At 41.4% G+C, this 13,146-nt stretch overlaps 1 protein-coding gene across 6 annotated transcripts in view; it reads left to right on the top strand.

Annotated features, from left to right (window-relative positions):
- The first annotated feature begins 95 nt into the window (after positions 1-95).
- plekha8 (pleckstrin homology domain containing, family A (phosphoinositide binding specific) member 8) overlaps positions 96-13,146 on the top strand; it is a 53,352-nt gene continuing 40,301 nt past the window's right edge. For 4 of the 6 annotated variants that reach the window (XM_078239672.1, XM_078239663.1, XM_078239654.1 and 1 more), the window contains exons 1-2: positions 96-215; positions 7,715-7,831. In XM_078239672.1, coding sequence (XP_078095798.1) covers positions 176-215; positions 7,715-7,831 — 157 coding nt within the window. In that variant the 5' untranslated portion in view covers positions 96-175. Of the gene's footprint in view, positions 216-4,795; positions 4,915-7,714; positions 7,832-13,146 lie in introns of those variants that run through there. The other 2 variants (XM_078239681.1, XM_078239690.1) reach the window with 2 other exon arrangements.

Below are 13,146 nucleotides of genomic sequence, written 5' to 3'. Positions count from 1 at the left end.
CGCCGCCAATAGGAATTGTTCCGCACCGGTCCGCCCGGCGTCATGACGCTAACCTGTCAATCATCGGGCTCCTGGTGTTCCTGGTTCCGCCCGGCTGTTGTCCTGTATCTCATTGCTGTGTGGGGGTAGGGACTGTGAATGAGTGAGTGAATGGCAGGGGGTCTGTACACTTATCATGGAAGGAATGCTTTATAAGTGGACCAATTATCTCAGTGGTAAATTCCCTCTCTTTTCTTTTTTTTAAATTTCAAGCGTGAGATTTGCTTTGGTGTTTGGCTCTGATTGGAAAGCTGGCGTGGCTGCTCAGCCCTCCTGTCCTGTAATGGACATTCTTGTGACCGAAGGGATTTTTTCCCCCTTCCCAGTTGACAGGCCTCCGAAGATGGTAGTGGGGCCTCTGGAGCAACCATAGGGTATTTTACGTGATCGTGATTATTTTAAATCTCTATTCGGGGTCTCGGCATGAGCAGGAACGCGGTGCAAATAGGAATATAAACTGCGCCAAGTAAGCTGCAGGCAGTGTTAGAATAGTGTGGTATCTGGGTCATACGGCAGCAAGTAAAGCTGGTCTTGTCAGGTTAGACCTAATCCTGTTGGCATTCATTTGTCATTAAAAGTCATTGAGGATGTATTATAATAAGCCTTAAATAGCACGTCCGCCCGCAGCCTCCTCTTGTTTCACTATCCCTAACTACATGTATCTTGAACAAATCTGTTGTCCGTGGGTCCTTTTTGCCATTTCATCCAAATCACTATGATTGGGCATGTTACATTTGATAATTACTGAGTGTTTTGGTTATTTTTTAAACAAACTGGAGAATGGGAAAATATTGAAGGAATCCCCACTTCAACATATTTCTCCCACTGTTGAACTTTAAGTATGCTGTATGTTTCTCTAAAATTATGTTTCATTGGGATAAGACTGATTTGCAAGTTAATTTTAGTTTGTCCACTGATAGCTTGTGTAGTGGGGTTTCTATTCACTTGCAGTTTTGTTTGAAATCAAATTAATAATTCATTAGAAGTATATTTTATATTGTAAGAGGGTGAACTTGGTGTGTGTTCATAGGCAACTATCAGACTGGATATTGAAGAGTTTTAGTCTGACAGCATTCTGCTTACATCGCCTGAGTGACACTTGAATTCTGCAGCCCAGCAGAGATTTCTGTACGTTTGCGTTTATGTGCACACACAACTCTGCTCCAGTTCCTGTCAGTGAACCAGGCTGGCTGATTGCTCATCAACATGGCAGACTTCAATGCTTTAACAATGTAGGTTGAACAGTCTGCATTGTCTCAAAGTTTTGGCTAGTTGTTGGGTAAGTGTAAAAGAAAAATAAGGAGGTCCAGAGGACATTCTCACATTTGTTACATCTAGTTTTATATTGTACCAGATTTACCTTGTACAGAAGTGAATTAGGAGTGATAGAAAACCCTCTGCTCCATGTTATTTTCAAGCTGTGCATTTATGCTACAGCTGAAATTTTGATGTGAAACTGATTTATAACATTGCTGATAATGTAGTGTAGCAGCACTGTAATTCTGTTCTTGTTATTTCTGGCTTTTCATTTTCACCAAACTCGTTCCACATTTCCGTTTTTCTGGCCCACGTGAGAGATTAAGGACAAACTGTGATGTGATTTATTGCAAAGTTTTCAAGGCTTGTTGTGTCTGCCACTGAATACTCTGCAGGAGGCTTAATTTAACCGTAGGCAAAGCACTTTACTAAAACCATGTGAGGGATTAGATTAAGCAATTGATTACTGGTAAACTGGTTATGTGCCCCTTCATTTAAGCATTAAGGTGTCTGGAATAAGTGGAGCTGACATGTCTGGAGTCAGGTGGCTCCCTCCTAACTTATTTGACTCTGGAGCCTGGAACCAAGTTAACCATTTGTGCCTATCTCATTAACCTAATGTTGCCCCAAATGGTTCCATGCTGGCCCAGTGTCATATTGATTATCAGTAAACGTGGCTTATTTTACAGATGGACTCTAGAGAGGTAGATCTGTCACTGAGCTGGAATTGTTTTCACTTAGATCCAGATAGCCCTGGAAACTGATGCCGCATTGAACAGGTAATCCTGGCTGGACAAGCACTGGGAAGTTACTCGTGTTTTGTGCAGGTTCGCTATGTGGTTTCATCTTATTAATCTCTAGCAGTTCCCCTCTACAAATCCAGAAGTCCTAAGCTTTAACTCATACTGACTTAACTCTATCTGGAGTTGGATGGTTGGCTATATTGCTTTAGAAAGATTGTGGTATATTTTATGGGGTCTTGGTTGTGATGGATGATGAGAGAGAGAAATTCAATCCTGGTTGCACTCATTGTGTTGAAAACCATATGAAGGCAGGAAGAGGGTTGTTCTGGGTGTCAGGTGCCAGATTGTTCCAACTAGCTGGGCAGACGCTGCTCTTGCAGTCTCTTGGTAGCTATATTTTCCAGGGTGTCTGCGTTAATTTTGTGAGATCATGCATGTGATCAATGTGTTCTGATAAATGCAACTGGTCCTATTTCATTGCATCCTGAATTCTAGTTATATTTAGGACTTGAGAACACCATGTGTATACCATATACACATGGTATATCATCTATACTAATGATACATTGACAATGGAAATAGTCAAGTTTCTTGATGCGACAGTAGGAGAAGATCCACCCCTTAAATCAGTTTAGAAGGAGATGAGAATAATTTGGTTCAATAATACTTTTCCTGGAGTAACTCCTTGTTCCTGCTGGAGTCATTGCTCAAGTTTCACAAAGGCTTTTCAAATCCATTGTGTGGTGTGGATTGTGATGTTCTGTTAGAGAACATTACTGAGGTAGCAGAAATGTATCTGTGACCTTAAGTGGTACATTATTGATTATAATCACAGGGGGATAACTGAATGGGTTGGACCATAACTTCAGTGTTTTTTAAAGTTGATTGTAAGGCCAAAACACTATGCAGCCTGAGCAAAGTAGTTGAATAAAAGCAGAATATCCTCAAGAACATGGTCTGTTAAAATTCTCATCTGTGTTCAAATCTTTCCATGGCCTTGCCTTTGCCTAAGTCCATAATCTCCTTGATCACTACAACTCCACAAGATCTCTGTGCTTCTCCAAATCTGATCTCTTGCACGTTCCCCCAATTTTCATCAGTCTGTCCTTCAGTTGTCTAGGTCGTAAGATCTAGAACTCCCTCCCTAAGTCAGTCCGCTTCTTTGATTTGATTTATATTGTCACATGCATTGATATATAGTGAAAAGTATTGTTTCTTGCGGACTATACAGACAAAGCATACTGTTCATAGAGTACATAGGGGAGAAGGAAAGGAGACAGTGTAGAATATAGTGTTTCAGTCATAGAAAGATCAACTTAATATAAGGTAGGTCCATTCAAAAGTATGATGTTCACCTGCCTTTAAAATCTACTTCTACCAAACTTTTGGTCACCTGAAATTTTTTAAAATATGACTCTATGCCATTTTTTTTAAGGAGCACCCCTGTGAGGTGCCTCGGGATGCTTTACTGTGTTAAAAGATTTTGTATAACAGCAAATTGTTGTGAGGGCAAGAAATGCAAAAACAGCTATTGGCATTATCTTTGTTTTTGTATGCAGCCGATGAAGGTTAAAGATGTCATCACCTACCACAGTATCGGATTTAGCATCCTCTGTCATCATTCTGAAACAATCCGTGCAGTACTGCAGCAAGCAGTATCCTCAACAGCACAGGGCAAGAACACAACCATGTACATTGTCAGTGACTGCAAATGGTGATGACACATAAAGCTGGCCTGTTACTCTGGCCAACATGCCAAGGGGAAACTACTAGACAATATTCATAGTTCTGCCAGGACATTTGTCCTTTAGAAGTAAATCCTGCAGTGTATCATGATTCACTAATTCAAAAATTTTAACACACATTGTATAGAAATTCTGGTAGCCTCCCCTACATTTTCCTTGATTTTAAGGCTTGGAAAAAAAAAACATCAGATGTTCTGTGGCCAACCTGAAAGCCACATGGTCTTTCTGGATGAATATTTTCTGCTTGTTGTTCTTTTAGTTGGCGGAGAATGATGTGGACGTGAATTTTACCTGCTAGTGATTCAAAGTGAAATTCCCAGTGCTGATTGTAGCAACAGCAATCACATTTGTGCTTGTGGAGCTATACAGCATCTTTGAGATCTTACACATTTTTGCATTCTCAGATTTTGTTGTAGAGGGCAAGGAGTCTCTTATTAAGCTTGTGGTCCCATGGGGATTGTGGATCTGCGCAGGGATACCATTCAAACCGATTACTCTTTCACCCAGCGTTTGCTTGATTGCAAATTGGACTTTAGCATTGGTAGTTGGGGTGGCAGGCTGGCCTTGCTATAGTATATGTTGAATGTCAGTTAGTGTGTCAGAAGACACTGCAGAGGGACAGCTGAAGATTTAGATGAAGTCGCTATGTCGATGTTCCCATGATTTCTGCTCGGTCAGTTAAGCATGTTAGTGCCATCTTCACTCAGAATGGGACCGTGTCTCTTGTTTTTTGGTCCATGCACAACCTGTAGATTATTGAAGAAGCATTTTGTGTTCCTTTTGGTCAGTGGCTGATTGCAGTACCTAATTCATCTTTCATTGCATTTCCCTCACAGAATGGAAGCTTAAGTTTGAACTAGCTGCCTTAATTGTTGATATGCAGCTTTCTCCACCATGAATCAAGAAGAGGTGGGCAATATGCACAGAAGCCCAAAAACAGTGATTTTGTTTTTGTTGTCATCAAAATAAGCAACAGTTTGTTTTCAAGGCTCCTGACAGTGGACTTTTGCACTTCTTGGATACTTAGCTGACCAAAAGAAAAAATTGTTTTCTTCATATCTTAACTCCTACATCCAAGCAAGGAAGTCACAACTGAAACAAGAATAGAGGACACTGGAAAAACTCAGCAGGTCTGTCAGCATCTGAAACAGAGTTAACATTTTGAGTCCATAAAGTTTTCATCAGTAGTGAAAGAAGGGAGAATGTGTTACAGCAAGAGAAACTGTAACAAAAAGTAGCAACTTTAAGAACAAACGACAGATGGCCTGGCTTGAGAGGGGGATGTTTTGCATTGAACTTGGCAAATTTGGGCACATCTCAGTCAAAAGTACTGGCCCTTATTTGATTGATTTGATTTATCATTGTCACGTGTATTGGGATACAGTGAAAAGTATTGTTTCTTGTGAGCGATACAGCCAAAACAGACCATTCATGGAGTATATTGAGGAGAAGGAATGGATAGGATGCAGAATATAGTGTTAGATTTACCGATAGGGTGAAAAGAAAGATAGGACCATTCAAAAGTCTGATGGCAGCAGGAAATAAGCTGTTCTTGAGTCGGTTGGTACATGTTTTCAGACTTTTGTATCTTTTTCCTGATGGAAGAAGGTGGAAGAGATTATGTCCGAGGTGCGTGGGATCCTTGATTATGCTGGCTGCTTTCCCGAGGCAGCGGGAAGTATAGACAGAGTCAATAGGCGTGAGGCTGGTTTGCATGATGGACTGGGCCACATTCACAACTCTTTGTAGTTAACTTTGCTGCAATAGTAACAACAACACTATGAGTACTTGTTATTAGAACATAGAACAGTGCAGCACAGAACAGGCCCTTCGGCCCACGATGTTGTGCTGAGCTTTATCTGAAACCAAGATCAAGCTATTCCACTCCCTATCATCCTGGTGTGCTCCATGTGCCTATCCAATAACCGCTTAAATGTTCCTAAAGTGTCTGACTCCACTATCACTGCAGGCAGTCCATTCCACACCCCAACCACTCTCTGCGTAAAGAACCTACCTCTGATATCCTTCCTATATCTCCCACCATGAACCCTATAGTTATGCCATTATTCCAGACTAAATCTCACAGCAACTTTGTGTATCCACATGTGTGCAATTAAACATGGAATTCTAAATGTTGCTGCCAGAGCTCCCCTGCTCCTCCATAGGGTGTACTATTGCATTCCTCGTGCATGAACTTGTGCTACTTGCTTACCAGTTCTGCACTAAAGATGGTTATTGTCAGGAAAAATCATGATAATTTGAAAATTTAAGGAAATCCACTAATTTGCAATGTGTTCTGCTGGTTATATGTTTTTAAAACCTATTCAAAAATGAAAGCTGTTTAATTATAGGGACAGTTTGGCTGGGTTAATGGAACAAGTGCTTTTGATATGTTGGATGAGCCTTGCAACACTAAAAAGATGTTTACCTAAAGTTGGTAACAATGGAGAATAGAGCATCAAGGATTTGAGTAAGATGTTAGAGGTTCAAAGGAGGAGAAAAGGTGTGAACTTTGCAATTACATTCTAAAAGGTGGACTCATGAAATTAGGGTAATTGAGTTTGACTTTTGAAGAGATTAGTTTTAAATAAGAAGATCAGTAGGGAAAACCATATATCTGAAGCTGTTTAACCTATGCAAGATTAGCTGTTTTGAGACATCAGTCCACAGAAAGCTGCCTCTGTGGAAAAGCCTGCTCGAACAATCAGTTGTTCTGTCCTACATTAGAAGCAAACCAGAAAGATATAACTGCCTGTTGTGGTAACTATTACTGGATTTTGCTTGTAGTTTTAAAAAATCTATAGGATGTTGTTTGGGGAGGATTGGTTCTGAAGTTAGGGAACTAAAGGTGTTTGGAACTGGGTAAATTTAGTGATACCATGTATAGCCATTGAGTTAGTTAAGTGTATTTCTAGTTGACTTTATTGTTGGTTATTTCATTATTTAATAAACATTTATTTAAAATCATCACAAATGTTGTCTGGGACATCATTCTCTGGTTTTCAAATCTTTCCTCACATTATATCAAATTGCAAAATACAATTGAGGGAAGCTGTTTCATGTTTCCAATCTGAGATTTGGAATACCCTGGCATTTACCATCAGCTAGGCTCTTAACATTATAAAAATGAGGGCAAGTGCAATTAGAAGTAAGTGAAATTGTAATGTTATAATAAGTGATAATTACTGCTGAGTAAACTCTGACCCCCAAAAATTTAATTTTGCAAGTGTGAAGTCATATTTCCAGAAAAGAGGATTAATGCTGCAGTTTTTAAAAAAGTTTCCTATTTTATCTCTCTCCCTTAACTCCAGTTGTGCATATGCCAATCTCTATTTCACTACTTGTACATGACTTAAGTATAATTTATATTCCTTGCATTTTATTTCCTGGCTGGCAGTCTACTTAAGTAAAGATACTTCAACCAATTGGATTGAAGGACCTTGCTGTTACTTGTACTGCTAATGATGCCCTAGTGACTGTGTGGAGTTTGCACGTTCTTCCCATGTCTGCGTGGATTTCCTCCCACAGTCCAAAGATGTATACGTTAGGTGGATTATCCATGGTAAAGGTGTGGGATTACAGGGATAGGACAGAGGGGTGAGTGGGATACTATTTTGGAGAGTTAGTGCAGGCTGGATGGGTCGAATGGTCTCTTTTTGCATTGTAGGGGTTCTAAATTGAGAGCTTAATAATCGATCCTTTCACAGTTACAAAAGTTATTTCCTAGTTTTGAATTTCAGGAGAAAAGGTAGATGCAAATCTTGAAATGAGGTGTTTGACTGTTAAATAAATTACTGGCACTAAGAGATCTATTGGTATGTTTGTGTACCTGTACAGCTATTGGCTAAACATTCCCATTTTGTCTTTGTAGAATCAAACGTTTGTTACTCTACAGTGTAATAATTTGATACTATGAATGTTTCTGCACAGGATGGCAGCCACGCTGGTTTGTTCTTGCTGGTGGAATTTTGTCTTATTATGATTCACAAGAAGACACATGGAAGGGCTGCAAAGGCAGCATTAAGATGGCAGTGTGTGAAATACAAGGTAAGGTACGAGGTGGATCACAACATCTCTGACCTTTAACTTTCACTTTTAACTTTCTTTTCCTTAATGCTGGTTTGGAATTGTTGGAAAATCTGATGTTGATGCTGATTTGGTGGGACATGCACTTGAGGTAAGAGGGGGAAAATTCAAAGGCGATGTGAGGGGCAAGTTTTTTTCACAGAATGGTAAGTGTCTGGAACATGCTGCACAGGGGTGGTGGTGCAGGCAGAGATGATGGGGGCTTTTAATATGCAAGGAATAGAAGGATATGGACCAAGGGCAGTCAGAGAGAATTAGTTTTATTTGGCGTCATGTTTGACACAATGTGAACCAAAGGGCCTGTTCCTGTGCTGTATTGTGTGATATTAAATGACATCTTACTAAATGTTAAAATAAAGTAGTGTTGTCAAATTCCTTTGGTTTGTGCTTATAGGAAAGAAAAGGAACTCTTAATTAAAAATTAATGCATCAATCCCACTTGCAGTTAGTGGTCAAGAGCTTTCATCACACAACTTTAAAATGTAACCTGTATGTTTAGTAAGTCAGGGTGGAATTTAATGGTCATGGCAGTTGGCTCATCCAACAGCTAGAAAAGCGATGCCAACTCCACTGCTGCCATTTTTCAGAAGCTCCATTGAGATTAAACTCCAATCGGGCAATTGTGGTCTGCCATCGAGGGTCCCAGCTCCTTCAGGGGAACTTCCCACATAGATTTCTCCTGCAGGGTGGATGTCCTGTCCCCAAGAGATGGTTATCAGGAGCGGTGGTCACTGCCAGCACTGCCGTTAGCCTGAGGAAGAGGATTGACACTGGAGTCCCAGAACAAAGGTAATTGGGGTGTGATCACCAGGCCTGGTTAGGGATGTCCCAGCAAGGGTGATGGCTTAGAAAGGGCAGGGGTTAGCTTCCTGTGAATCCCTCCCTTGCCAGGTTACCCCTGCCCCCTTCATCTCCACCCCTTTACCTTGCCGCAGACACGTCGCTAGGGTTTACCTGGCAGTTTGCCCAATGAGGTTTAATATCAGCAACAGGCCGTTTCACCTCAGTTGGATTTTGGGCAGGGAGTTCTCAATCTTTCCCACCCCAGAGTTAACTTGGGGGCGGTGTTTGGAGAGGGAGGGGTGACAAAGAGTTAGGCAGGCAAAAGGTTCTCCACTTCTAAGTGTGAGATATTGCACTTTGGAAGGACAAACCAAAGTAGGACGTACAGGGTAAATGGTAGGACTCTGAAGAGTGCAGTTGAACAGAGGGATCTGGGAATACAGGTACAGAATTCCCTAAAAGTGATGTCACAGGTGAATAGGGTTGTAAAGAGTGCCTTTGGTACATTGGCCTTTATAAATTGGAGTATCGAGTATAAAAGTTGGAGTGTTATGGTAAGGTTATATAAGACATTGGTGAGGCCAAATTTAGAGTATTGTGTACAGTTTTGGTCACCTAGTTACAGGAAGGATGCGAATAAGGTTGAAAGAGTGCAGAGAAGGTTCACAAGGATGTTGCCGGGACTTGAGAAGCTGAGTTACAGAGAGAGGTTGAATAGGTTGGGACTTTATTCCCTGGAGCGTAGAAGAATGAGGGGAGATTTGATAGAGGTGTATAAGATTTTGATGGGTATAGATTGAGTGAATGCAAGCAGGCTTTTTCCACTGAGGCTAGGGGAGAAAAAAACCAGAGGGCATAGGTTAAGGGTGAAAGGAGAAAAGTTTAAAGGGAATATTAGGGGGGACTTCTTCACGCAGAGAGTGGTGGGAGTGTGGAATGAGCTGCCGGATAAAGTGGTAAGTGCGGGGTCACTTTTAACATTTAAGAAAAACTTGGACGGGTTCATGGATGAGAGGGGTGTGGAGGGATATGGTCCAAGTGCAGGTCAGTGGGACGAGGCAAAAAATGGTTCGGCACAGACTAGAAGGGCCAAAAGGCCTGTTTCTGAGCTGTAATTTTCTATGGTTCTATGTGAGTTGTACCTGGAAATAACATTGAGATGTCAAAATCAACATTTGAACTAAGTTTTAGTGATACTGGCCTCACTTGATGGTAGTGCTGAGAAATGATAAATTAAAGATATCACATTTAAGCCTGATGGCAACTTTAAATTACCAGTGCAGAATAGGCCATTTGGCCCATCAAGTCTGCACCAACTCTCTGACAGAATATCTTAACCAGGCCCTCTCCCCCCACCCCATCCCTGTAACCCTGCACATTTACCATAGCTAATCCATCTAACCTACACAGTTTAAAGTTTATTTATTAGTGTCACAAGTAGACTTACATTAACACTGCAATAAATAAACTGTGAAAATCCCCTAGTCACAGCACTCCGACACCTGTTCGGGTACATTGAGGAAGAATTTAGCACAGCCAATGCACCTAACCAGCATTGGACTGTTGGAGGAAACCGCAGCACCTGGAGGAAGCCCAGGCAGACACGAGGAGAACATGCAGACTTTGCACAGACAGTGACCCAAGCCAGGAATCGAACCCGGGTCCCTGGTGCTGTGAGGCTCCAGTGCCACCATGTTACCCCTTCAGCCACTAAGGAGCAATTTAGAATGGCCAGTCCACATGACCTGCACATCTTTGGACTATGGGTGGAAACCGGAGCACCCGGAGGAAAGACACGCAGAACGTACAAGAACAGTCACCTAAGGCCAGAATTGAACCCAGGCCCTTGGAGCTGTGAAGCAGCAGTGCTAACCATTGTGCCACTGTGTCGGCCCACATTAAATGTGTGTGGATAGCAATGGATTGTACAGAATGAAGGGACTGCAGTTTTGATCAAGGAAGTTGTTTTGAAGTGACTGTATGTACGAAGATTGGATTCTGATTAAGATTATGGTGGAAAGATTTTTATTTTCATTGTATTGGTTCTGAGAAGGTACTATTGTTTTCATAAGTTTGGTATGAAATGTAACAAGTGACGAATCCTCTTCAAACAAACTTCTAGGGGCTTTTTTAATTCGATGGGAAGTATGTTATTTTATCAGCAGGATGATCAGCCTCTTTTAGAGAAAGGTTATCTTTTTAGGTGCAAACTTTACTTAAATTTGGAAATGCCCAGTAGAACACTCAAAATCTAAGAAAATGTTGATTACATAGAATGCCTTTCTCTTTCTGATGTTGTTCCATTAATGTTATCTGAAGTGTATGTTTTTCTTTGTAAGTGCTGTCTATGTTGAATAATTTAAGCAACAGCTATATTTAATTTTCTTTGTTTAGTTATGGTGTCACATTTCATGATGTATTTTCTGTGAGCTTCAGCAGCAAGTTTGCAATTTATCTGAATATTGTGACTTTATCAGATCAAGCAGTGGAAATCCTACAATGTTTTAATACAAACCTTGTTTTGTTTTGGTTTGTTACCATGATGCTAGTCAGACCTCTACACATTTCTGTTTGGATGAAACGTGGGCAGGAAACCCCAGTTAGAAACTAAAATTTGAAAACATACCTTTTGTATGGAAATACCACCACTTGTAATTTTACTCCATGTCGCACACCATCCTGACTTGGGAATAAATCACAGTTCCTCCATCAGTGCTGGGTCAAAAACCTAGAACCTACTTCCTAACAGCAGTGTGGATATATCTTCACCACTGCTTTTAGTGATTTTTATGTATCTTTGTCTCCAGATTCCTCTGTTCCTGTTCCTGTAACCAACTTAACCACTCTCCCTCAATGTCAACAAAATGAAGGAGATAGTCATTGACTTCAGGAAGTGTAGTGGAGAACATGCCCTTGTCTACATCAACGGGGACGATATGGAAATGGTCGAGAGCTTCAGGTTTCTCGGTGTTCAGATCACCAGCAACCTGTCCTGGCCCCTCCATGCTAACACTATAGTTAAGAAAGCCCACCAACGCCTCTACTTTCTCAGGAGGCTAAGGAAATTTGGCATGTCTGCTACGACTCTCAACAACTTTTACAGATGCACCCCTAGAAAGCATTCTTTCTGGTTGTATCACAGCTTGGTATGGCTTCTGCTGTGACCAAGGCCGCAAGAAACTACAAGCCCAGTCCATCACTCAAACCAGCCTTCCACCTATTGAAACTGTCTACACTTCCCACTGTCTCAGAAAAACAGCCAGCATAATCAAGGACCCCCCCCCACACCCTGGACATTCTCTCTTCCATCGGCAAAAAGGTACAAAAGGTTGAAAACATGTACCAAACAATTCAAGAACAGCTTCTTCCCTGCTGCCATCAGGCTTTTGAGTGGATCTACCTCGAATTAAGTTGATCTTTCTCTACATTCTAGCTATGACTGTAACACTACATTCTGTACTCTCTCCTTTCCTTCTCTATGTACGGCATGCTTTGTCTGTATAGCATGCAAGAAACATTATTTTTCACTGTATACTAATGCAATAATGAATCAAATCAAAATAAAGCCAGCTTGCTGATTCATTTTGGTAGGACAAATTTAAATGTGGATTACAGGGTCAACGGTAGGGTTCTGAGGAATGTGGAGGAACAGAGAGATCTTGGGGTTCATATCCACAGATCTCTGAAAGTTGCCACTCAGGTGGATAGAGCCGTGAAGAAGGCCTACAGTGTGTTAGCATTTATTAACAGGGGGTTTGAGTTTAAGAGCCTTGGGGTTATGCTGCAACTGTACAGGACGGACCTTGGTGGGACCACATTTGGAATATTGTGTGCAGTTCTGGTCACCTCACTATAAGAAGGATGTGGAAGTATTGGAGAGAGTGCAAAGGAGATTTGCCAGGATGCTGCCTGGTTTGGAGGGTAAGTCTTCTGAGGAAAGGTTGAGGGAGCTAGGGCTTTTCTCTTTAGAGCGGAGGAGGTTGAGAGGCGACTTAATAGAGGTTTATAAGATGATGAGGGGGATAGATAGAGTGGACGTTCAGAGACTATTTCCTCGAGTGGATGTAACTGTTACTAGGGGGCATAACTATAAGGTTCATGGTGGGAGATATAGGAGGGATGTCCGAGGTAGGTTTTTTACTCCGAGAGTGGTTGGGGTGTGGAATGGACTGCCTGCTGTGATAGTGGAGTCGGGCACTTCAGGAACTTTCAAGCGGTTATTGGATAGGCACATGGAGCACACCAGAATGATAGGGAGTGGCATAGCTTGATCTTGATTTCGGACGAAGCTCGGCACAACATCGAGGGCCGAAGGGCCTGTACTTTTCTATGTTCTTGCTATCCATTCTGCTACTTGTCCCCTAACTTCATGCTCTATGATCTTACCATGCAATACATTTATCAAAGGCCTTTTGCAAATCCAAATATATTACATCTTGAGGCAAACATTTAAATTACACTTAAATATTGGACCTCTAGAGGTTTGTCTTTAA

This window comes from Mustelus asterias, chromosome 2 (assembly GCF_964213995.1).
Source record: "Mustelus asterias chromosome 2, sMusAst1.hap1.1, whole genome shotgun sequence".
NCBI lineage: Eukaryota > Metazoa > Chordata > Chondrichthyes > Carcharhiniformes > Triakidae > Mustelus > Mustelus asterias.
This window is presented reverse-complemented; position numbering and strand designations above follow the sequence as displayed.